The sequence below is a fragment of the Lepidochelys kempii genome, chromosome 12 (genome assembly GCF_965140265.1).
Source record: "Lepidochelys kempii isolate rLepKem1 chromosome 12, rLepKem1.hap2, whole genome shotgun sequence".
Lineage (NCBI taxonomy): Eukaryota > Metazoa > Chordata > Testudines > Cheloniidae > Lepidochelys > Lepidochelys kempii.
In genome coordinates, this window is record NC_133267.1 from 1291903 (window position 1) to 1314079 (window position 22177).

Genomic DNA, 22177 nt, shown 5'->3' on the forward strand with positions numbered 1-22177 from the left:
ATGCCTTAATTAGCCTAGGGCTTATATATTTCCCCTCTAACACTCTACCACTGTTCTCTGGCCTTCCTGTATCACAGCATATTAATTTCAGGGCTGTGCATCTGTATTGTGAGTGCTTTCCTCTAAATCAAAAGTATGGAGGTGCTGAATCTTTATTAAAGACATCCTTTCTCCAATGTGCTAATTAGTCATTGAAGTTCTAAAGCAAACAGAAAAACAGATGGGAAAACTCTTCTTTCAATTGCTACACTTTCATTTCCATTCTAGTGATCTTGTCATTCTCCCTCGTCAGCAGAGGACCTTTGAGGCGAGATGGTCCCTAAATGTCATGTGTTTTTAAAAAGGAAAAAAAACACAAAATCCCTTCCCTACCTTTTCTATCATAAAGAAGCAAAAATAACCCAGCCACTGGCCAATTGTTTCACATTTGCAGGTTGTCTTTAAAGGGGGAGGGTCTCTTTCTGGTCCATTTGCTTGTAAGGTCTTACGCAGTCTTTTCCCCAGTACTCCCTGATAGGAATGGAAGCAGATGAAAGAGAAAATCATGGGGGTGTTTAGGGGAGCTGTGTTGCCGCCAGTGAGCGTGAAATCCGCCAAGTAGCTGTGAAGTCCATGTACTGCCTCACTAATCCCTCAGTGCTGCTGGAGGCTTGTCAGTGGTGGCATGTCATCCCACCCAGGGTCATACCTGGCTCCCCCTCAAAGTCTAGAGCTGGCTATAAAATGAACTGACTGGTGGATTGAATGGTAACAATAATTTGTAAATGGGGCAGCCCAGATGGCTATCAGCTTCTGGGTACAAGAACAAATCTCAGCTCCACATTGCACCAGTATGTCACCATGGTAATAACTCTTTGGTGGTGGACCATCTCCGGATGACTGTCAGAGCAGATCCTGCTATTCACTGTTGGATTGAAACAGGACATTGTGCAGTGGACACTCTGTTAGGGCGGCTGGATGGCATGCGGTCGGGTGTCTCTTAATGACTGTGGAGGAAATGCTGATCGATCTGACCCTGCAGTGTGATTAGGGAGTTCTGTCCAGTAGTCGTGATCCATAGCCAACCCTCCCTTGGCAAGTAGTGTGTCAGTAAGAAATGAGCCCTCTTTCTTTTTCAGACTGAACGTCAGTAACATTCAGGAGACCTGCCAGAAGAATGCCTCCTCAGCCCTGGCAGTTGGACGTAGGGATCTCGTCCAGGTATTGGGCTTGCCCTTTATCTAGAGCACAGCAGCTGAATGGGACGCCTTAGTGAATACGTTACTCTCGCCTTGTCATTCTCATGCCATCATCCTGGATTTCAAGGGCATGGCTGGGTCGTTGGGGCACAGCAGTCGCTGCAGAGACCACCTGGAAGGGTTAAGACGAGTCGTCCCTGGTAACTGGGGCAGAAGCACTGACACTTTTGTAACATCTCATTGAGAAATCCCTGGCCAGGCCAGCAAATGGTTCGTTTCAGACCCTTTGCCAAACCAGCTGAGATGACTAGGTGCTCTGAGAATTTCTCATAGGCCAACCTAGATACAGGGCGTGCTACTGTGTCAGTGACTGGAATGGCCATGCATCAAAATCACTGCAGCTGCTGTAAGCATTTTGGCAAGAGGAACTCTCTCTCTCTTCTCCTTGTGGGGCTCATACCCATAGGGACGAATACAAAAGGCGGACAGCCTGTGCCCCAAAGACCTTACAATCTAATAGTGTTTCGTGTATTGAGACCTTCCTTTTCTCCATCATGCTGCTTACTTTGCATTGGATTCCACTGGGCCGGTGAAAACAGACTAGTTTCAGTTTCATTTTGTTTGTACTCTGTTACTTTCTGATTCTCCTACCTTAGCAGGATAGTCTGATGTTTGTGTTGCAAACCCTCCAGCAAAACGTTATACCTTTAAATCACTATTTCATTTGATTTGCTTAAGTTCATACAAATGTTTCAATTCATTTTAAGCTTTTTTAAAAAAAAGTTTTAAAAACCTAAATGTCGAGCCTTAAAAATATTTGTGTTACTTAAATATAAACCACAAACATTTTCTGATTCACGTGATGTAAGGATTAAAAGGATCCAATAGCACATCATAGGAAAGGCTAATTCCTAGAAGGATTTACTGGCTGATTGCTGCAGTGCTTACACCACTTTTGCATTTCATTCCCCCACCTGCACTGCAGCATTACAGAAATGTCCTGCTCCTCAGCTGAGACCTGGAGCCCCGAGCTGCAGCATGACAATTTCCCAATGTCCCCTTATGAGCCTGCTTTGTATGAATTACCCTGCTTTCTTCTGGCCCCTGTGGCCTGCTGCTTCACTCAGGGCCTGCTTTGCTTCTGTACTTCAATCCTTTCCAATCTCCCCAGGTACCACAGTGCTGCCACACTCCTGAAATTCCCTGGCTCTGTTTCTTTGCATTCTACGTTCTCTCCACCTTCCTATTCTCTCCCATGTTCTCAGCTCTCTTGTCTTGTCTCTTACCTGCCATTGCCCTTCTAACACCTCCCTCCCTGCCCTCTTCCTTTTCTGTGACGGAATCAGTGGTTCACCCTCAGCTAGAATACTGTGTGCAGTTTTGGTCACCCCATCTCACAAGGATATAGCAGAAAACTTAGCAAGGGGTTAAAGACTGGTGAGAAGAGTGAATGAGTCCTAGAGAGATGTCTCAGTGGAGAGAGATTGAAAAGTCTGGGACGGTTTAGTTTAGAAGGGAGACAAATCAGAGGGGATGTGATAGAGTATATAAAATAATGAATGGGTTAGGTATACAGATGGCAAATGAGGTGCTCCTCATGCATAATAAAAGAACAAGAAGCGTTCAATAAAACTGAAAGGCAGCAAATTTAAAACTGATCAAAGGTCAAGTGTTTTAATATGTTGTAGTTCACCTGTGGAACTCATTGACACAGTGTCACAGAGGTCAAGAGCACCATCAGATTTTAAAAATCAGATTAGACACTTATTGATGATGATAACCTCCCACTGCCTGGCATAAACCAACCTCAAAATGGGTGGGGGTTAAGAAGAAACTCCTCCTATCAACGATTTATTCCATAATTGTTCCCTAGGGAACTTCTTGCACATTGCACTGAAGTATTTGGTGCTGTCCGCTGTCACAGACAGGCTAATAGACTAGATGGACCCCTGGTCTGGTCTGTCAATGGGGTCCCTCCCCAACAGCTAACACTGCTTTCCTGCAGCTAAGAGGTAGCTAGTTGGTTCACATGACTGACTGATCCTCCATGATTATGGAGCCCAACTCCAAAACCATCAGGGTTTGGCTGATTCTGGGGCCTCTAGCAAATCAGCTGTACCTGTTAAGAAAGAATTCTGCCATTATTGAACCTTGCATGCCTGACTGCAGCGCGAGGTCAGAGCCCTCAGTGCAGGTATATTTCTGTTTCTAGTTGTCTTTGACGCTGTTTCTCTTGTATCTGTCCAGGTCTGGTCACTGGCTACGGTAGCCACAGATCTCTGTCTTGGACCAAAGTCTGACCCGGATTTGGAGACGCCCTGGGCTCAACATCCATTTGGACGTCAGCTCCTGGAGTCCTTGTAGGTCTCTGAAGGCTCAAAGCAGGGGCAGCGGTAGTCTCTGGAGCAGAGCTGTTCAGAGCTGAAAGTTGTAGGGTCTTGTTTCAGACTCAGATGAGAGGAGCTGCTTGCTAATCCCAATGACTTTGAGCTAAGAGATCCTGCCTAAAGGCTGATGCAGGGATAACCAGTGCATAACCTCTAGTTGTGGAGTTCTCTAGCACTTCTTGTGACTGCCCACACCTTTAGTATGGGGTTATAGGACATGGGGAGACTGCTCCATCTCCATCGTGAGGTGCACGTTCATGGGACAAAGGAGGGAAGCCACAAATCTGTTTATTGCAAATAGAAGGCAGCCCTGGCACTCTCGTCAAGTGACTACCTGCCCTTCGGCTGAGCTAAGATTAGCTTCTGCTCTGATGTAATGTGTATGGTACACTATGTGGTGCTCCAAGACATCTGGATTGACTAGCACGGAGGAGGCCTGATGTAAGAGGGAACTGCTGCTTTTATCCAGGATTGGAGGATTGGGCCAAAAGAAATCTGATGAGGTTCAATAAGGATAAGTGCAGGGTCCTGCACTTAGGACGGAAGAATCCAATGCACCGCTACAGACTAGGGACCGAATGGCTAGGCAGCAGTTCTGCGGAAAAGGACCTAGGGGTGACAGTGGACGAGAAGCTGGATATGAGTCAGCAGTGTGCCCTTGTTGCCAAGAAGGCCAATGGCATTTTGGGATGTATAAGTAGGGGCATAGCGAGCAGATCGAGGGACGTGATCGTTCCCCTCTATTCGACATTGGTGAGGCCTCATCTGGAGTACTGTGTCCAGTTTTGGGCCCCACACTACAAGAAGGATGTGGATAAATTGGAGAGAGTCCAGCGAAGGGCAACAAAAATGATTAGGGGTCTAGAACACATGACTTATGAGGAGAGGCTGAGGGAGCTGGGATTGTTTAGCCTGCAGAAGAGAAGAATGAGGGGGGATTTGATAGCTGCTTTCAACTACCTGAAAGGGGGTTCCAAAGAATCATAGAATCATAGAATATCAGGGTTGGAAGGGACCCCAGAAGGTCATCTAGTCCAACCCCCTGCTCAAAGCAGGACCAATTCCCAGTTAAATCATCCCAGCCAGGGCTTTGTCAAGCCTGACCTTAAAAACCTCGAAGGAAGGAGATTCTACCACCTCCCTAGGTAACGCATTCCAGTTTTTCACCACCCTCTTAGTGAAAAAGTTTTTCCTAATATCCAATCTAAACCTTCCCCACTGCAACTTGAGACCATTACTCCTCGTTCTGTCATCTGCTACCATTGAGAACAGTCTAGAGCCATCCTCTTTGGAACCCCCTTTCAGGTAGTTGAAAGCAGCTATCAAATTGTCTCTGTAACCTCAACAGGGATTCCTTGAAATACAGCCAGCTCTCCTGGACTCCTTTCCCCTTCAAGTTAGTCCCCCAGAGGATCCTGGCCATCCATTCCCTGAGGGAGTCGAAGTCTGCTTTCCTGAAGTCCAGGGTCCGTATCCTGCTGCTTACCTTTCTTCCCTGCGTCAGGATCCTGAACTCAACCAACTCATGGTCACTGCCTCCCAGATTCCCATCCACTTTTGCTTCCCCCACTAATTCTACCCGGTTTGTGAGCAGCAGGTCAAGAAAAGCGCCCCCCCTAGTTGGCTCCTCTAGCACTTGCGCCAGAAAATTGTCCCCTACACTTTCCAAAAACTTCCTGGATTGTCTATGCGCCGCTGTATTGCTCTCCCAGCAGATATCAGGAAAATTAAAGTCACCCATGAGAATCAGGGCATGCGATCTAGTAGCTTCCGTGAGCTGCCGGAAGAAAGCCTCATCTACCTCATCCCCCTGGTCCGGTGGTCTGTAGCAGACTCCCACCACTACATCACTCTTGTTGCACACACTTCTAAACTTAATCCAGAGACACTCAGGTTTTTCTGCAGTTTCGTACCGGAGCTCTGAGCAGTCATACTGCTCCCTTACATACAGGGCTACTCCCCCACCTTTTCTGCCCTGCCTGTCCTTCCTGAACAGTTTATAACCATCCATGACAGTACTCCAGTCATGTGAGTTATCCCACCAAGTCTCTGTTATTCCGATCACATCATAGTTCCTTGACATCACCAGGACCTCCAGTTCTCCCTGCTTGTTTCCAAGGCTTTGTGCATTTGTATATAAGCACTTGAGATAACCTGTTGATCACCCCTCATTCCCAGTATGAGGCAGGAGCCCTCCCCTCACAAACATTCCTGCCTGTGCTTCCTCCTGGTATCCCGCTTTCCCACTTACCTCAGGGCTTTGGTCTCCTTCCCCCGGTGAACCTAGTTTAAAGCCCTCCTCACTAGGTTAGCCAGCCTGCTGGCAAAGATGCTCTTCCCTCTCTTCGTAAGATGGAGCCCGTCTCTGCCCAGCACTCCTCCTTCATGGAACACCATCCCATGGTCAAAGAAACCAAAGCCTTCTCTCCGACACCACCTGCGTAGCCATTCATTGACTTCCACGATTCGACGCTCCCTACCTAGGCCTTTTCCTTCCACGGGGAGGATGGACGAGAACACCACTTGCGCCTCCAACTCCTTTATCCTTCTTCCTAGAGCCACATAGTCCGCAGTGATCTAGAGGATGGCTCTAGACTGTTCTCAATGGTAGCAGATGACAGAAGGAGGAGTAATGGTCTCAAGTTGCAGTGGGGGAGGTTTAGATTGGATATTAGGAAAAACTTTTTCACTAAGAGGGTGGTGAAACACTGGAATGCGTTACCTAGGGAGGTGGTAGAATCTCCTTCCTTCGAGGTTTTTAAGGTCAGGCTTGACAAAGCCGTGGCTGGGATGATTTAACTGGGAATTGGTCCTGCTTCGAGCAGGGGGTTGGACTGGATGGCCTTCGGGGGTCCCTTCCGACCCTGATATTCTATGATTCTTTCCCTCGCCACCTTCCAACTGAATGTCTTGATTTGGCTGCCAGTTTAACAATCAAATTCCCTGTTGTTGCTCCAAGTACAAACTATCTCTTGTCATCCAGAGAGCTTTCTGGTAGCTACCTCCATTAAGGCCTGATTGACACTTAGACCTCTTGCACAGCACATTACCTACCTCATGACATTGATCTGAATCTGTTTGGACAGGAAGTGTTGATAGCCGATGCTAATCTGTTCTGAAGCTTAGAATCTGCTTTGAGTTGCTTTGCTGACAGCTCTGCCAAACCTGCTATATGGGCTCTGCCCTAGTTCTGCCCTGGTATGGGAAAGAGGAACAGTCCATTCTTATAACCATCCTCCAACCAGTGCCAATCTCTGTCCTTCACCAAGACGGTGAAGAGAACTCCCTTTGTTGGTGCTGCTCTTATGTTTGGTTGGGAGGAAGCATCTGTGGTTTGTATTGCAGTAAAGCCTGTGGATGCCAATCAGAAAACAGGGCCCTGCTGTGCTAGGTACTATACAGACACAGTTAAAAGATAGTCCCTGCCCCAAAAGAGCTTGCAGGCTACATTATCGCCTGACGATGATGGTGAATGAGGCAAAGGGGAGGAGGGAGAAGGGAAGTGGGAGATAACTACGTTAGTCAAATGATAATAAGTAGAGATCTTAGTTCACTATCTTCCTTGCCATGAACAGTTATCTCCACTAATTCACCTAGTTTGACCTCTTGACAGTGGCCAAATCTGCTGTCTCTGTCTCAGGTACCAGTGTATTCGTAGCAGGGCTTTGGAGCTGTGCGCCGGCTCTGCTCTAGCTCCAGGCAAAAACCTGCAGCTCCGGTGCTCCGAAACTGCTCCAAGCTCCGGGCCAAAGCCCTGATTCGTAGGACATGGCACAATCTCCACATGTCAAAATAGATGAAATTCACCCCAAATCCCCATTCATCTCCTATTAATTATCCTGCTTGTAGAGAGCAGAGTGCACACTTTGGATCTCTCATTTGGATCCCATCTCCTGCCAGTGTTGCAGGCTGCTCTATATTAAATCCATCCCCAACCCTCCCTATCAACTAACTCTCTTTAGGAATGAAACTTTGGTCTCATCCCCGTTGCTCTGGCCTATAAGCTGGGGTTGGGGTCTGGGCAGGGAGTGGCCCCAGGAGCCTGAGAAGTCTGAGTATCTTCACCAAAATGATCAGACGGTGAGTCTCATGGCTCAAATTAACCTTGCTCCTGCAGAACTGCTCTTTGGAACTGTGCAGACCCCAGGATCCTAGGGCATGCCCAGTGCAGATGGGGTCCTTAAGAAACACCCCACAGTAAGGGATTAGGTACCCCCATGCGGAGAGGCATCATCTCTTGGGAATTAGGTCTTGATTGTCTATCCAACTGGAAGCTCTTTTATCTATTTATTTGTAAAGTAATGAAAAGGAGAGTCTATTTCCCCCAGACCCCATACACCCTCTGAGCAGCAGGGCATAGTTAGTTCCATAAGGTCCCCCAACCCCTGGCCTGCTGTCAGTGTTCCCTTTGGCTGGTGAATTCTGCCTCAGCTCCTGCTCTCTCCCTTTTCCTCCTCTCTCAGGCTGGCTCACTACTGTCAGCTCCATGACGTGCAGACCCTGGCCATGCTCTGCAGTGTGTTTGAGGCCCAGTCCAGGCTGCAGGGATGCGTGAGTTCCTCTGGACCCTTCCTTCAGCGTTCCTCCAACGGGCTCTCCCACAGCCGATATGTATGCACAGCCATTTCTTTCCAACTGCTTTTCTTGAAAATGTGAAATAGCTTTGGTTCGTATGTGACACAACTTCCTCTTGTTTCCACTCAACAGCCCAGCTTTACGTCTTCGGGCTCCTGTTCCAGCATGTCAGATCCTGGACTCAACACTGGAGGCTGGAACATAGGTATGGAGAGGCAGGGGAGTGGACAGGTAGAGGAAATGACTTTATTCGCATGAGCACCCTAGGCAATAAATGGCTATCTGTGGTGGTGATGGTGGTAAAGAATTGCAAGTGATTGTGGATCTGAGAAGCAAAGAGCAAAATTCCATGGTTTTTTTGGTGGGTCAGGTACCATGGCTGGAAATGAGCATGACTCCAAGTGCCATCTGCCCTTGTTAATGGTTTAATGTTGATGTTTCTTCTGACTCTTCCGTCCTTCCATAGTGTGTTCTGTCAAACTGTGCACTGGTGGAACGAGTCTCCCTGCAAAATTCACCTGATGTGCACGAGGACTCCAGGTCACTGTCAGTGCGCTGGATGGGAGATCACACTGGAGCCAAAACCAGCTCTCTCTATGGCAGTGTCTCTCCCCATGGCAGATGGGTGGTGGGACAAACCACTCAGAATGACCCTATTACTAGACAACCTGTCTCTCTGATATTGGACTACAAGGAACTGAGGCAGCTTGCTTTGTCTAATAGAGCAAACCTTCCCCAAGCCCCATTCAGCTTTCGAGGACTTGATTCCAAATATCCGTCCCATCCCTTCTATTTTCCCGGGTATTTGTGACCAAAGATAAGTAGGTGGCTGTGGCTGGTGATATTTTGCTCCTCTCCTGGCTTGGCAGATGCTCCAGGTGACACTGCCTTGTTGCTGTGCTGGTCACACAAGGTGATATGGGATCATTGCTGCCAGAGCACTTGTCCACTTTGAAGCCAGTCATTCTGTACACCGCAGCCCATAGCCATTACCAGTTGGGACAATTCAGATATTTGCTGGAAGGGCTATGACCAGGGCCTTCGCGTTTTCTCTCTACTCCAGAGTTGTGGGAGAGGCGCTTGCTTCTTGACTTTGCGATGGCTTAGCTAGAATAGTGGCAGTCGGGAAGGCTCGAGTGTCGGTGGCAGCCCTTAAAAGTGACACAAATACTTTGGATCCTACAGGCATTTCCCACCAAGTTAACACTTTTGTTTCCCCAGGATCCAGCGTAATGCCATTTACATGATATTTGACTCTCAATGGCCTACATTGGGCCCAAGCAGCAGCAAACCTTTAATCGCTCCGTGCAGTTTGCAGCTATCTGTGGAATAGGGAAGGGAGCAGAAGCAAGGACAATCCCACTGATGTTGGTGTGCCACTCTTCTCCCTACACCCAGGGGTCATGCGCTTCTCTGAAAGATTTCCTCCATGAGGCCCCTTTTGATACCAGCCTCCTCACATGGCCCTAGAGGAACAAGAATCCTCCCCTCCCCCAGCCCAAGGTGTGGAACACCTGACACCAGTGTGCTCCTAGCCACTGGGAATGGAACTGTACTGGTGCTAACTTTCCTACCAGCACCCAGCGGTGCAAGTCTCCTGTGAAGCAATCTGCGTGTTTTCATATGGGGTGGAAGACAGGTGCAGCCTTCTGAATCCAGATTTCCTGTGTCCTGGGAGCCTTCTCCCCATACAGTCATTGCATGGCCCCTTTGCTGGGGAGCTGGAGGGATGCTCGCAAGAGGCTGATTGCAAATGAAAGGGTTGGCTCTGGCTCCCTGCGATGTAGGAGTGTTTGTAATGGTGTAGACCAGGGGTTCTCAGCCTTTTGCTTTCTGAGGCCCCCACAACGTGCTCTAAAACTCCACAGCCCACCTGTGCCAAACAACTGGTTTTCTGCATATAAAAACCAGGACTGGTATTAAGGGGTAGCAAGCAGGGCAATTGCCCAGGGCCCCACATCACAGGGGGTACCGTGGAGCTAAGTTACTCAGGCTTCTGCTTCAGCCCCAGGTGGCGGGGCTCAGGGCCATGCAGCGGAGCTTCGACTTTCTGCCCTGGGCCCCAGCGAGTCTAACACTGGTCCTGCTTGGCAGAACCCCGAAACTTGTTCACAGCCCCCGGGGGCGCCCCGGACCCCTGGTTGAGACGTACTGGTGTAGAAGACAATATTAACACTTCCTAGGGTGGGAGAGCACATAGCTGCACGTGCTTCCATCTAACTTTCACATCTCCTCCCCACATCACAGGGCCTCATTCATACCCCACTCATCACTGCCTTTCTGGGGCACATTAACAATCTTTTCACTTATGCAGCAAGCAAAGAGACAGAGCACACATTCACCGCCTGGTGCGAGTCTTCGCCTGACGACCTCCGCTACGGAAACCTGACGTACGCTGACCACCGGGAGCGCGAGAGAGATCAACACGACAAGAACAAAAGGTAGCACACAGCAACTCCCGTTTGTGCAGCTTCTGGGCAGTTCATAGAATCATAGAATATCAGGGTTGGAAGGGACCTCAGGAGGTCATCTAGTCCAACCCCCTGCTCAAAGCAGGACCGATCCCTGACTAAATCATCCCAGCCAGGGCTTTGTCAAGTCTGACCTTAAAAACTTCTAGGGAAGGAGATTCCACTACCTACCTAGGTAACGTATTCCAGTGTTTCACCACACTCCTAGTGAAAAAGTTTTTCCTAACCTAAATCTCCCCCACTGCAACTTGAGACCATTACTCCTTGTTCTGTCATCTGCTACCATTGAGAACAGCCTAGAGCCATCCTCTTTGGAACCCCCTCTCAGGTAGTTGAAAGCAGCTATCAAATCCCCCCTCATTCTTCTCTTCCACAGACTAAACATCCCCAGTTCCCTCAGCCTCTCCTCATAAGTCATGTGTTCCAGTCCCCTAATCATTTTTGTTGCCCTCCACTGGACTCTCTCCAATTTTTCCACATCCTCCTTGTACTATGGGGCCCAAAACTGGACACAGTACTCCAGATGAGGCCTCACCAATGTTGAATAGAGGGGAACGATCACGTCCCTCAGTCTGTGGCAATGCCCCTACTTATACATCCCAAAATGCCATTGGCCTTCTTGGCAACAAGGGCACACTGTTGACTCATATCCAACTTCTCGTCCACTGTAACCCCTAGGTCCTTTTCTGCAGAACTGCTGCCGAGCCATTCGGTTCCTAGTCTGTAGCGGTGCATTGGATTCTTCTGTCCTAAGTGCAGGACTCTGCACTTATCCTTGTTGAACCTCATCAGATTTCTTTTGGCCTAATCCTCCAATTTGTCTAAGTCCCTCTGTATCCTATCCCTCCCCTCCAGCGTATCTACCTCTCCTCCCACTTTAGTGTCATCTGCAAACTTGAGGAGGGTGCAATACACCCCCTCCTCCAGATCATTTATGAAGATATTGAACAAAACCGGCCCCAGGACCGACCCCTGGGGCACTCCACTTGATACCAGCTGCCAACTAGACATGGAACCATTGATCACTACCCGTTGAGCCCGACAATCTAGCCAGCTTTCTATCCACCTTAGAGTCCATTCATCCAGCCCATACTTCTTTAACTTGCTGACAAGAATACTGTGGGAGACCGTGTCAAAAGCTTTGCTAAAGTCAAGGAACAACACGTCCACTGCTTTTCCTTCATCCACAGAGCCATTTATTTTGTCATAGAAGGCAATTAGATTAGTCAGGCATGACTTTCCCTTGGTGAATCCATGCTGACTGTTCCTGATCACTTTCCTCTCCTCTAAGTGCTTCAGAATTGATTCCTTGAGGACCTGCTCCATGATTTTTTCCAGGGACTGAGGTGAGGCTGACTGGCCTGTAGTTCCCAGGATCCTCCTTCTTCCCTTTTTTAAAGATGGGCACTACATTAGTCTTTTTCCAGTCATCTGGGACCTCCTCTGATAACCATGAGTTTTCCAAGATAATGGACAATGGCTCTGCAATCACATCCGCCAACTCCTTTAGCACTCTCGGATGCAACGCATCCGGCCCCATGGACTTGTGCTCGTCCAGCTTTTCTAAATAGAATCATAGAATATCAGGGTTGGAAGGGACCCCAGAAGGTCATCTAGTCCAACCCCCTGCTCGAAGCAGGACCAATTCCCAGTTAAATCATCCCAGCCACGGCTTTGTCAAGCCTGACCTTAAAAACCTCTAAGGAAGGAGATTCTACCACCTCCCTAGGTAACGCATTCCAGTGTTTCACCACCCTCTTAGTGAAAAAGTTTTTCCTAATATCCAATCTAAACCTCCCCCACTGCAACTTGAGACCACTACTCCTCGTTCTGTCATCTGCTACCATTGAGAACAGTCTAGAGCCATCCTCTTTGGAACCCCCTTTCAGGTAGTTGAAAGCAGCTATCAAATCCCCCCTCATTCTTCTCTTCTGCAGGCTAAACAATCCCAGCTCCCTCAGCCTCTCCTCATAAGTCATGTGTTCTAGACCCCTAATCATTTTTGTTGCCCTTCGCTGGACTCTCTCCAATTTATCCACATCCTTCTTGTAGTGTGGAGCCCAAAACTGGACACAGTACTCCAGATGAGGCCTCACCAATGTCGAATAGAGGGGAACGATCACATCCCTCGATCTGCTCGCTATGCCCCTACATATACATCCCAAAATGCCATTGGCCTTCTTGGCAACAAGGGCACACTGCTGACTCATATCCAGCTTCTCGTCCACTGTCACCCCTAGGTCCTTTTCCGCAGAACTGCTGCCTAGCCATTCGGTCCCTAGTCTGTAGCGGTGCATTGGATTCTTCCATCCTAAGTGTAGGACCCTGCACTTATCCTTATTGAGCCTTATCAGATTTCTTTTGGCCCAATCCTCCAATTTGTCTAGGTCCTTCTGTATCCTATCCCTCCCCTCCAGCATATCTACCACTCCTCCCAGTTTAGTATCATCCGCAAATTTGCTGAGAGTGCAATCCACACCATCCTCCAGATCATTTATGAAGATATTGAACAAAACCGGCCCCAGGACCGAACCACTTCTTTCTCCACAGAGGGTTCTGTAGTTCTCAGAGTCAGCTGGAAGGCTGTATAGCTAGCTGTTCCGTGGTGGCATTACAGCTAATCAAGGGGGAGTTGGCAAGCCCTTAGTCCAGACTTTCACTCAGTTAGTGGCCTTGAAAGCTTAATGCGCCAAACCAATTCTGCTCAAGTGTTTGGCTGACTGCCTGTGAAATCTTTTCCTGAATCAGCTGCAGCGCGGGCTTCAGAAGAGAACCTGATCCTCCCCCACACATCCTAGTTCCGATGACAGATGTGGTCCACTCAGGCTCACTGTGACATTGTCATTCAAAAAATTATAACACTGTCTGAGAGACTAGGAAAATAATATGTTGCTCCCGTAGCTACCTGTGAAGTGACTTCATAGCCATTGCTGGTGGCTGGGTTGAGAATCGCAGCTAGAACTGTGGTGAGTGAACAGATCAAGTGACTGACTGTGTGGGTCCTTCCTCTAGGCTCCTGGACCCTGCCAACACTCAGCAGTTTGATGACTTCAAGAAATGCTACGGGGAAATCCTTTATCGCTGGGGTCTACGAGAGAAACGGGCTGAGGTTCTGAAGTTCGTCTCCTGTCCGCCCGACCCGCACAAGGGAATTGGTGAGTGTGTAATTCTGCCTCTTCCAGTTACCCTGTACTGTCCTTGTCCTGCCTCAAAGGTTTGGGGATAAATATTCAGCAGACATGATGACCTAAGATGTATCCATTAAGTCCATCAAGAGACTGGCTGTGGCAGAAAATTGCTTGGTAAGTACTCAGCCCCCCCCCGTTGGCAGTTCACAGTGGAGATGGGATCTTTAGATCTTGGCTAAGTGGCTTTGTATGTGGGACGGAGGGATGTTACTAGCTGGAAGTGTGTTTACCCCTGTGTAGTGATGGTCTCTTGACAGTGCTAGAGGCTGTTCCTCATCTGGGGTAGTATGGGGAGCCAACCCAATCGCTGACTATGGATTAAGAGGTTCTCACAATGTCTAGTGCAGAGGTGGGCAAACTATGGGCCACGCCCGGCCCGGCCCTTGAGCTCCTGGCCAGGGAGGCTTGCCCACGGCCCCTCCCCTGCTGTCCCCACTCCTCCGCAGCCTCAGCTCGCCATGCTGCCAGCGCTCTGTGCAGCGGGCCTGCTAGCTCCTGCGAGGCAGCAAGGTGGCGTGGCTACCAGACATGCTGCTCTGAGCGGCATGGTAAGGCGGAGGGGGCGGGGTAATTGGATAAGGGGCAGGAGGTCCTGGGGGGCAGTCAGGGGACAGGGGGTTGTTGGATGGGGTGGAGGTTGGGGGGGGCAATCAGGGGATAAGGAACAGGAGGGGTTGGATAGGTGTGGGAGTCCTAGGGGGCCTGTCAGGGGCAGGGGTGTGGGTAGGGGTCAGTGCAGTCAGGGGACAGGGAGCGAGGGGCGGGGGTTGGGTAGGGTGGGGGGTCAGGGGACAAGGAGGGGGCAGTCAGGGGACAAGGAGCAGGGGAGGTTGGATGGGTGGGGGGTTCTGAGGGGGGCAGGAAGTGGGAGGGAGTGGATAGGGGGCAGGGGCCAGGCTGTTTGGGGAGGCACAGCCTTCCCTACCCAGCCCTCCATACAGTTTTGGAACCCTGATGTGGTCCTCAGGCCAAAAAGTTTGCCCACCCCGGTCTAGTGGGTAGAATCACAAAAGCCTGTTTTCTGGCTTTAGGAAACCCAGCCTAAAAACGGGTGGGCAAGACACTCCCCCAAACCCTGTGGCTGCCCATTGCAGTTCTCCAGCAGGCTTAGCAAGAGGAAGGCACACTGCACTTCTGGGTGGGCGTAATGTCAGACAGGAAAGCAGCATTAGCAGCAGCTGTGAGGAAGCTCGCTTTGCCCCGTCACCTTGTCATTGGGCTGGAAGAGCCGAGCAGCCTGGATCATGGCTGCTCTTCTCCAGGAAAATGGCAGCCTCACACCAGAGGTCGTCTTTGCTCCCCCTGACATGCTGGGATTGGCTTGTGCCTGTTTGTTTCTCACGGAGGAGATGGATGCTAAAGACAAAATTCTTCAGAAATGTAGAGAGAGAAGAGGGCAGCTGAGGATTTCACCTCCACAGCACCTCAGTCCAGCCCAGGTTAGTCATGGCTAAAAGCAGTTCCCTTCTCCTGACGCTGTTCAGATGGCTTGTTTTAATGGGTCTCATGCTGTGGTGTCTCCGCCTAACTGGGTAGCCTCAGCAGAGCAGCAAAAGAATGTAACAGGCTTGTGAGAAGAACTCTGCTCTTACTCAGGGAGGCAGGCTCCCCAGGTGAGGTCTGAGGCAGATCAGCAGGGCTGGTGGAAGATGAGGGAGACTCTGCTGCACCTGCTCGGGGACCAGTAAAGAACTGCAGTCTCTAGGACTACAGGGGCCAGCAGTAACTGTTTTTCTCTCTGTTTCTTTTCCCTCTCCTCCACTGCCAGAGTTCGGGGTGTACTGCACTCACTGCCGCAGCGAGGTGCGGGGCACCCAATGCGCCATCTGCAAGGGCTTCACTTTCCAGTGTGCCATCTGCCACGTGGCAGTGCGAGGCTCCTCCAATTTCTGTCTGACTTGTGGGCATGGAGGACACACCAGTCACATGATGGAGTGGTTTCGCACCCAGGAAGTGTGCCCCACCGGCTGCGGGTGCCACTGTCTGCTTGAGAGCACGTTCTGAGCACAGTCAGTGAGAGCAGAGAGCGTCCCAGAACTGATCTAACACTTATTCCTAAACCATGGTCAGTCAGCTTCTCTCCACAGTATCTACAGAGGATGCCTATGGGGGCTGAAGCAGGGTTTCCTTGCTGTGCATTGTACTGGTATTACCAAATGCTTCCCGTCTTCCAACATCTTCCCAGGTGTCTCTAGCTAGAAGTGGCCAAACTCCCTGTGCCGTTGCTCGTAATGCCATTCTGGGAAAATCAGGCTCGGCTAGAATGGGTACATGGCGGGCGGTTCGTCTCCCTGGGGCCGGAGGGAGTGTGTGAAACACCCCCTCTGGAGGGTCTTTCCAAGGGCCTCCTGGGGGGAGGAAGTTGGACAAGATCAAGTCCCCTGACAAAGACAATCCTCTTAACTAAGTTAAGGTGAAACTCGTTTCCAGACAGGAGTGAAGTTCCAATCTTAACTCAGTCTTCAAAGAGCAAATGGACAATGAGACTCTGAGCGAAGACATTTCAATACCAAGGAGTCAGGGGAGATTTTTTCAATGTTTTTTCTGAACTGTGATTTCTTGGCCTAATAAAATTCTGTTAATCACATGAAACAAAAGGATCAATCTACCTTTTAAATGATAGTTTCCTAGTTTCCTATTCAGTTGGTTAATAATTGTAGACGGTATAATCCCCCCCGCCCCAGCTCAGTGCAGTCAGTACAGGGTTTACAATGGCTCCGGGGGCGCCAGGCCCACACTTCGAAGGGGTCCACAAAGGGTTAATCCGGCGTGGGCCACAGCCCAGCAATGTGAAGTCAGCAACTTCCCAGCCCCAGCTGAAACACTCAGCAGCCTGGGGAGTGCAGTACGCAGGTGCAAAAGGAACTGGGTGTTGCAGGGTGTGCTGGGAGTTGTAGTTTGCACGCCGCTGTGTTTCACTGGGGCCCTGGGCTGCCAGCTGCACTACTAGTCCCAGAATGCCCCGCGCCATGCTACCAGCCACCCCAGCTTAAATTGTCAGAGCAGACCAAAAAGAAACCCCAACCAAGGAAATGGCCTGGTGCAGTGAGAGGGTTCCTGGTGCTAATCCTGCTGCGCTCACTTCCCCCTTGGAGCTCCTGGCTCCCACCACCCCTGAGTCTCCCCTACTCTCCTGGGGCGGTGGCAGGACCGCCCAGAGGATTCAGGGGGCCTGGGGTCTTTGGCAGAGGGGGTCCTTCCGCTCAGGGTCTTCGGGGCACTTCGCCGAAAACATGGAGCGGAAGGACCCCCTGCTGCCGAAGTGCCACTGAAAACACTCGTGGGGGCCCCTGTGGGGCCCAGGGCAAATCGCCCCACTTGCCCCCCCTCTGGGCAGCTCTGGGCGGTGGGGAGCTGGGGGCAGCCCCCCAGCAAATGTGATGCCTGGGGGCTCCTGGGCATTGTCTCAACCCTGCACTTCAGGTGGGGGTGGTGGTCTGTGGTCCCTGGGAGCAGGGCGGGGTGGTGACAGTGGGACTTGTCAGTGCTGGCTTCCGTGCCCCCTGCCAGTGGGAATGCCCAGGAACTGCCCCCTTGCACTCTGGGGAGGGGAGGGGGCACAGCCCAGTTTTGCAGGAAAGGGGCAGTTGTGGGGCAAGTCAGGGTGCGATGGGGGAGCTGGCAGTGACTCCGTGTGGGGGGTGTAGGAGAAGAAGGGTGTTTAAGGTGGGGGTTGGTATGACAGGGGCAGAGGGAGGGTGGGGAGGGAGAGTCTGGGTTGAAGATGGGGGTTGGCTCAGTGTGTGTGTGTTGGGGGGCAGCTAGCAGAGGAGAGGGAGGTGACAGCCCTGGGGTGAAAGCCCAGGGGTGACAGCCCTGTTTAAAAATAGCCAGAGCTTCGCAAACCAGCTGAGCGTCAGCGAACCAGCTGAGCAGCGGGGGACAGCAGAGCAGCACACAGCAGGAGTTTGTCTGGGAGTTCGCCGAGAGTGAGCCCAGTGAGGCTTACATCTTGCCAACTTCTCTGAGGAAGCTCATAGTAGGAAGGTGATATGGAAGGGGGGGTTCAGCTGTTGTGACCTGCACTGGATGTGCCATGTTTGTCTTTCTTCCACAGGACAGAAGCGACTTTGTCTGTACAAAGTGCAAGCTGGTCTCCATGTTGGAAGAGAAGATTGAAGATCTGGAGCAACAGATAACGACCCTGCGTTGCATACGAGAAACGGAGGATTTTCTGGACAAAACTCAGGATATGCTTCTACGGGCACAAAGCTCTAAAGATTTAGAGCAGGTTGCACAATGGAGCCAAGAGGCCAGTGAAGAAGCTTGGCAACATGTGACCTCCAGAAGAAGAAGGGGGAATGTCCGGGTTCCAGCAACGCGGACACAGGTAACTAACTGCTTTCATGTTCTCTCCACAGGTACCATTGCGGAGAGTGGACCAGATGATATGTCTGGGGGGAGAAAGCAGAAGGAGACTCCGCTGGTTGGAAGGCATGAGATGTGCTGTCCTGAGATGGGGGGTTCCACGACCACCCTCCCAAGAGAAGGAGGCGGGTGGTGGTGGTCGGGGACTCTCTACTCCGGGGGACTGAGTCATCTATCTGCCGCCCTGACCGGGAAAACCAAGAAGTCTGCTGCTTGCCGGGGGCTAAGACTCGCGATGTGACGGAGAGACTGCCAAGACTCATCAAGCCCTCGGATCGCTACCCCTTCCTGCTTCTCCACGTGGGCACCCATGATACTGCCAAAAATGACCTTGAGTGGATCACTGTGGACTACGTGGCTCTGGGAAGAAGGATAAAGGAGTTTGAGGCGCAAGTGGTGTTCTCGTCCATCCTCCCCGGGGAAGGAAAAGGCCTGGGTAGGGACTGTCGAATTGTGGAAGTCAACGAATGGCTACGCAGGTGGTGTCGGAGAGAAGGCTTTGGATTCTTTGACCATGGGATGGTGTTCCATGAAGGAGGAGTGCTAGGCAGAGACGGGCTCCACCTTACGAAGAGAGGGAAGAGCATCTTTGCAAGCAGGCTGGCTAACCTAGTGAGGAGGGCTTTAAACTAGGTTCACCGGGGGAAGGAAACCAAAGCCCTGAGGTAAGTGGGAAAGCGGGATACCGGGAGGAAGCACAGGCAGGAATGTCTGTGAGGGGAGGGCTCCTGCCTCATACTGGCAATGAGGGGCGATCAGCAGGTTATCTCAAGTGCTTATATACGAATGCACAAAGCCTTGGAAACAAGCAGGGAGAACTGGAGGTCCTGGTGATGTCAAGGAATTATGACGTGATTGGAATAACAGAGACTTGGTGGGATAACTCACATGACTGGAGTACTGTCATGGATGGATATAAGCTGTTCAGGAAGGACAGGCAGGGCAGAAAAGGTGGGGGAGTAGCCCTGTATGTAAGGGAGCAGTATGACTGCTCAGAGCTCCGGTACGAAACTGTAGAAAAACCTGAGTGTCTCTGGATTAAGTTTAGAAGTGTGTGCAACAAGAGTGATGTAGTGGTGGGAATCTGCTATAGACCACCGGACCAGGGGGATGAGGGGAGGGGAGGGATAGGATACAGAAGGACCTAGACAAATTGGAGGATTGGGCCAAAAGAAATCTGATGAGGTTCAATAAGGATAAGTGCAGGGTCCTGCACTTAGGACTGAAAAATCCAATGCACTGCTACAGACTAGGGACCGAATGGCTAGGCAGCAGTTCTGCGGAAAAGGACCTAGGGGTGACAGTGGACGAGAAGCTGGATATGAGTCCGCAGTGTGCCCTTGTTGCCAAGAAGGCCAATGGCATTTTGGGATGTATTGAGGGACGTGATCATTCCCTTCTATTCGACTTTGGTGAGGCCTCATCTGGAGTACTGTGTCCAGTTTTGGGCCCCACACTACAAGAAGGATGTGGATAAATTGGAAAGAGTCCAGCGGAGGGCAACAAAAATGATTAGGGGTCTGGAACACATGAGTTATGAGGAGAGGCTGAGGGAACTGGGATTGTTTAGTCTGTGGAAGAGAAGAATGAGGGGGGATTTGATAGCTGCTTTCAACTACCTGAGAGGTGGTTCCAGAGAGGATGGTTCTAGACTGTTCTCAGTGGTAGAAGAGAACAGGACAAGGAGTAATGGTCTCAAGTTGCAGTGGGGGAGGTTTAGGTTGGATATTAGGAAAAACTTTTTCACTAGGCGGGTGGTGAAACACTGGAATGCGTTACCTAGGGAGGTGGTGGAATCTCCTTCCTTAGAGGTTTTTAAGGTCAGGCTTGACAAAGCCCCGGCTGGGATGATTTAATTGGGGATGGGTCCTGCTTTTGAGCAGGGGCTTGGACTAGATGACCTCCTGAGGTCCCTTCCAACCCTGATATTCTATGATTCTATGAAAGTGTGTGGGAGGGTAGGCAGTAGCAGGGAGATTGAGGAGAGCCTTTGTAAGGGGCTTAGTTGTGTGGGATGGGGACAATAGGTGGGGGTGGGGGAAGAGCCCAGATGTGAAGATTGTTTGTGGGGGAGGAGGTGGTGGTGGGGAGATGCAGGTGTGACATCACTGCCTGCTACATCCAGGCTTAATATGGCTCATAAGTGTGTTAATTAAGCACTTGTGTTCAGGACCCCAAGCAGACCGAGTGTTTAAAGAAAAAAGACAAAACTAACAAACAAGCCCCCTTCCACACAAACCAAATTCAGTGGTGTTCTGGGTACTTTGATGTTAGCCTAGTTTGTTCTCTATGGGCTGAGTGAAGGTCTCAGTGTTGCCAGCACCCAGTGCTGAGAGGCCAAACAACAGCAGGGGTTGGTTCGCTACCCGGTGTGTTTCACCCAATAATCACAACGGGGTGGAGAAGCAGAAAAGTTTATTTGCAGCTGCAAAAAGGTACAGGGAGAATAAGATCTCAAATCCTGCACACAGAGCAGGAAGTTACACAGGCTTTTATACATCCTTTCTTCAGCATACTTATCCAATAGCAAGCTGCCCTAAGTATCCATCTTGCCAGCCAATCCAGTTCCCAGCTAGTTCCCTTGTTTTTTGTATCATTTGTTAACCTACACATAAAGCTGCTTTATTCAGCATTTTTCTTCCATATCTGCCCTGTTTGGCCTTGTTTAGTTTCAGGCAGTCTGACTCTGCAACATATTGCTGCAGATTCTCAGCATAACTGCTGCAAGTGCCTCCAGGCGGGGGGGCAGGGACACTTGGGCCTAGTGCGAGGGGGCTTCGACACTCGTGGTCTTCCATCCCCTCGAGTTACCTAGTGGCCATGCCCCAGTGTCCCCAACATCAGTGTGGCTTCAAATATCTTATTTTGTTTTTGAATAAATGTTTTCAGTCTCATCCCGGCAATACGTTTACCGTGGCATCAAGCGTGCTGTCATGCTGGGACCACACGTGGAAGGGGCACACCACGACCACATGGGGGCCCACGAACGAACGTCTGGTGCTTAGCCTTCAGTCAGGTTTCAGAGGAGCGGCCGCGTTCGTCCGTGTCCGCAAAAAGAACAGGGGGGCCTTGTGGCATCTTCGAGAGGAACCACTTGATGGGAGCGGGAGCTTCCGCGAGCTCCAGCTCCCTCCCGCGGCTGCAGGCACGAAAGCCTGCGCTGCACTAAACCGGTTCGTCTCTAAGGTGCCACAAGCCGAGGCCCAGCCTGGGGGGCACAGGGCTCCTCCTGCCCCCCAGGGCGGCCAGGCACCTTTCTCCCGCTGAAATTCCCTGTGCCTGAAGTCTTGGCATTGGGGAACTGATCGTCTCCCTCCAGGACAGATTACATTACGAGGCAGCGCACCCCCCGGCTCGGCTCGGCTCCTCTGCCGCGGGCCCTGGCTGCCGGGCCAGGGGCTGCCCCCGGGGACCAGCTTCAGAGGCGCCGGGCAGGCAGCGAAGCGACGCTTCCTTGGGCTCGCGGCCCCCTGCGCCCGGCAGGGGGCAGAGGCGACACCCGCAGCTCGGCGCTGCGGACCCCGCCGCAGCAGGGGGCGCCTGCCCGGCCACGTGCGCCTTTCGCGCGCGGCCCGGCTCGCGACGGGCGCTCTCCAGCGCAGGCCACAGCGCATGCGCTGCGTGGCGTCTTCCTGTCCTGGCTCGGCCATCACCCGGAAGTAGCTCTGGGTGCGCCGGACGTGCTCGAGCCCGGGGGCCGGCGCGCAGGGGGTAGGGGGCTGCGGGCTGCCCTGGGGGAGCGGCGGGGCCTGGGCCACCGACGAGACAACATGGGGGGCCCGCCCCCCCTTTTCTCGCCTCCCGCCCCGGGCTCGCCCCCTTTTCTCGCCCCCGGGCCCGCCCCCCCTTTACTCGCCCCCAGCCCTGCCCCGGGCCCGCCCCCCCTTTTCTCGCCTCCCGCCCCGGGCCCGCCCCCCCTTTTCTCGCCTCCCGCCCCGCCCCGGGCCCGCCCCCCCTTTTCTCGCCTCCCGCCCCGACCCGGGCCCGCCCCCCCTTTTCTCGCCTCCCGC

General features: G+C 51.6%; 2 protein-coding genes across 20 annotated transcripts in view; both read left to right on the top strand.

Moving 5' to 3' along the window:
• WDR59 (WD repeat domain 59) overlaps window positions 1-17927 on the top strand; it is a 96288-nt gene extending 78361 nt beyond the window's left edge. For 8 of the 11 annotated variants that reach the window (XM_073307074.1, XM_073307068.1, XM_073307064.1 and 5 more), the window contains 7 exons: window positions 1119-1200; window positions 3426-3538; window positions 8029-8176; window positions 8273-8345; window positions 10455-10581; window positions 13624-13766; window positions 15568-17421. In XM_073307074.1, the coding sequence (XP_073163175.1) occupies window positions 1119-1200; window positions 3426-3538; window positions 8029-8176; window positions 8273-8345; window positions 10455-10581; window positions 13624-13766; window positions 15568-15803 (922 nt within the window). In that variant the 3' untranslated portion in view covers window positions 15804-17421. Of the gene's footprint in view, window positions 1-1118; window positions 1201-3425; window positions 3539-8028; window positions 8177-8272; window positions 8346-9538; window positions 10582-13623; window positions 13767-15567; window positions 17422-17856 lie in introns of those variants that run through there. The other 3 variants (XM_073307066.1, XM_073307070.1, XM_073307073.1) reach the window with 3 other exon arrangements.
• Window positions 17928-18054: 127 nt separating this feature from the next.
• Window positions 18055-22177, top strand: part of LOC140896059 (zinc finger X-chromosomal protein-like) — a 34805-nt gene continuing 30682 nt past the window's right edge. For 5 of the 9 annotated variants that reach the window (XR_012154436.1, XR_012154435.1, XR_012154432.1 and 2 more), the window contains exon 1: window positions 18745-18832. The gene's annotated coding sequence lies outside the window, so the exon portion shown is untranslated. Of the gene's footprint in view, window positions 18130-18744; window positions 18833-20227; window positions 21879-22177 lie in introns of those variants that run through there. The other 4 variants (XR_012154438.1, XR_012154440.1, XR_012154439.1 and 1 more) reach the window with 3 other exon arrangements.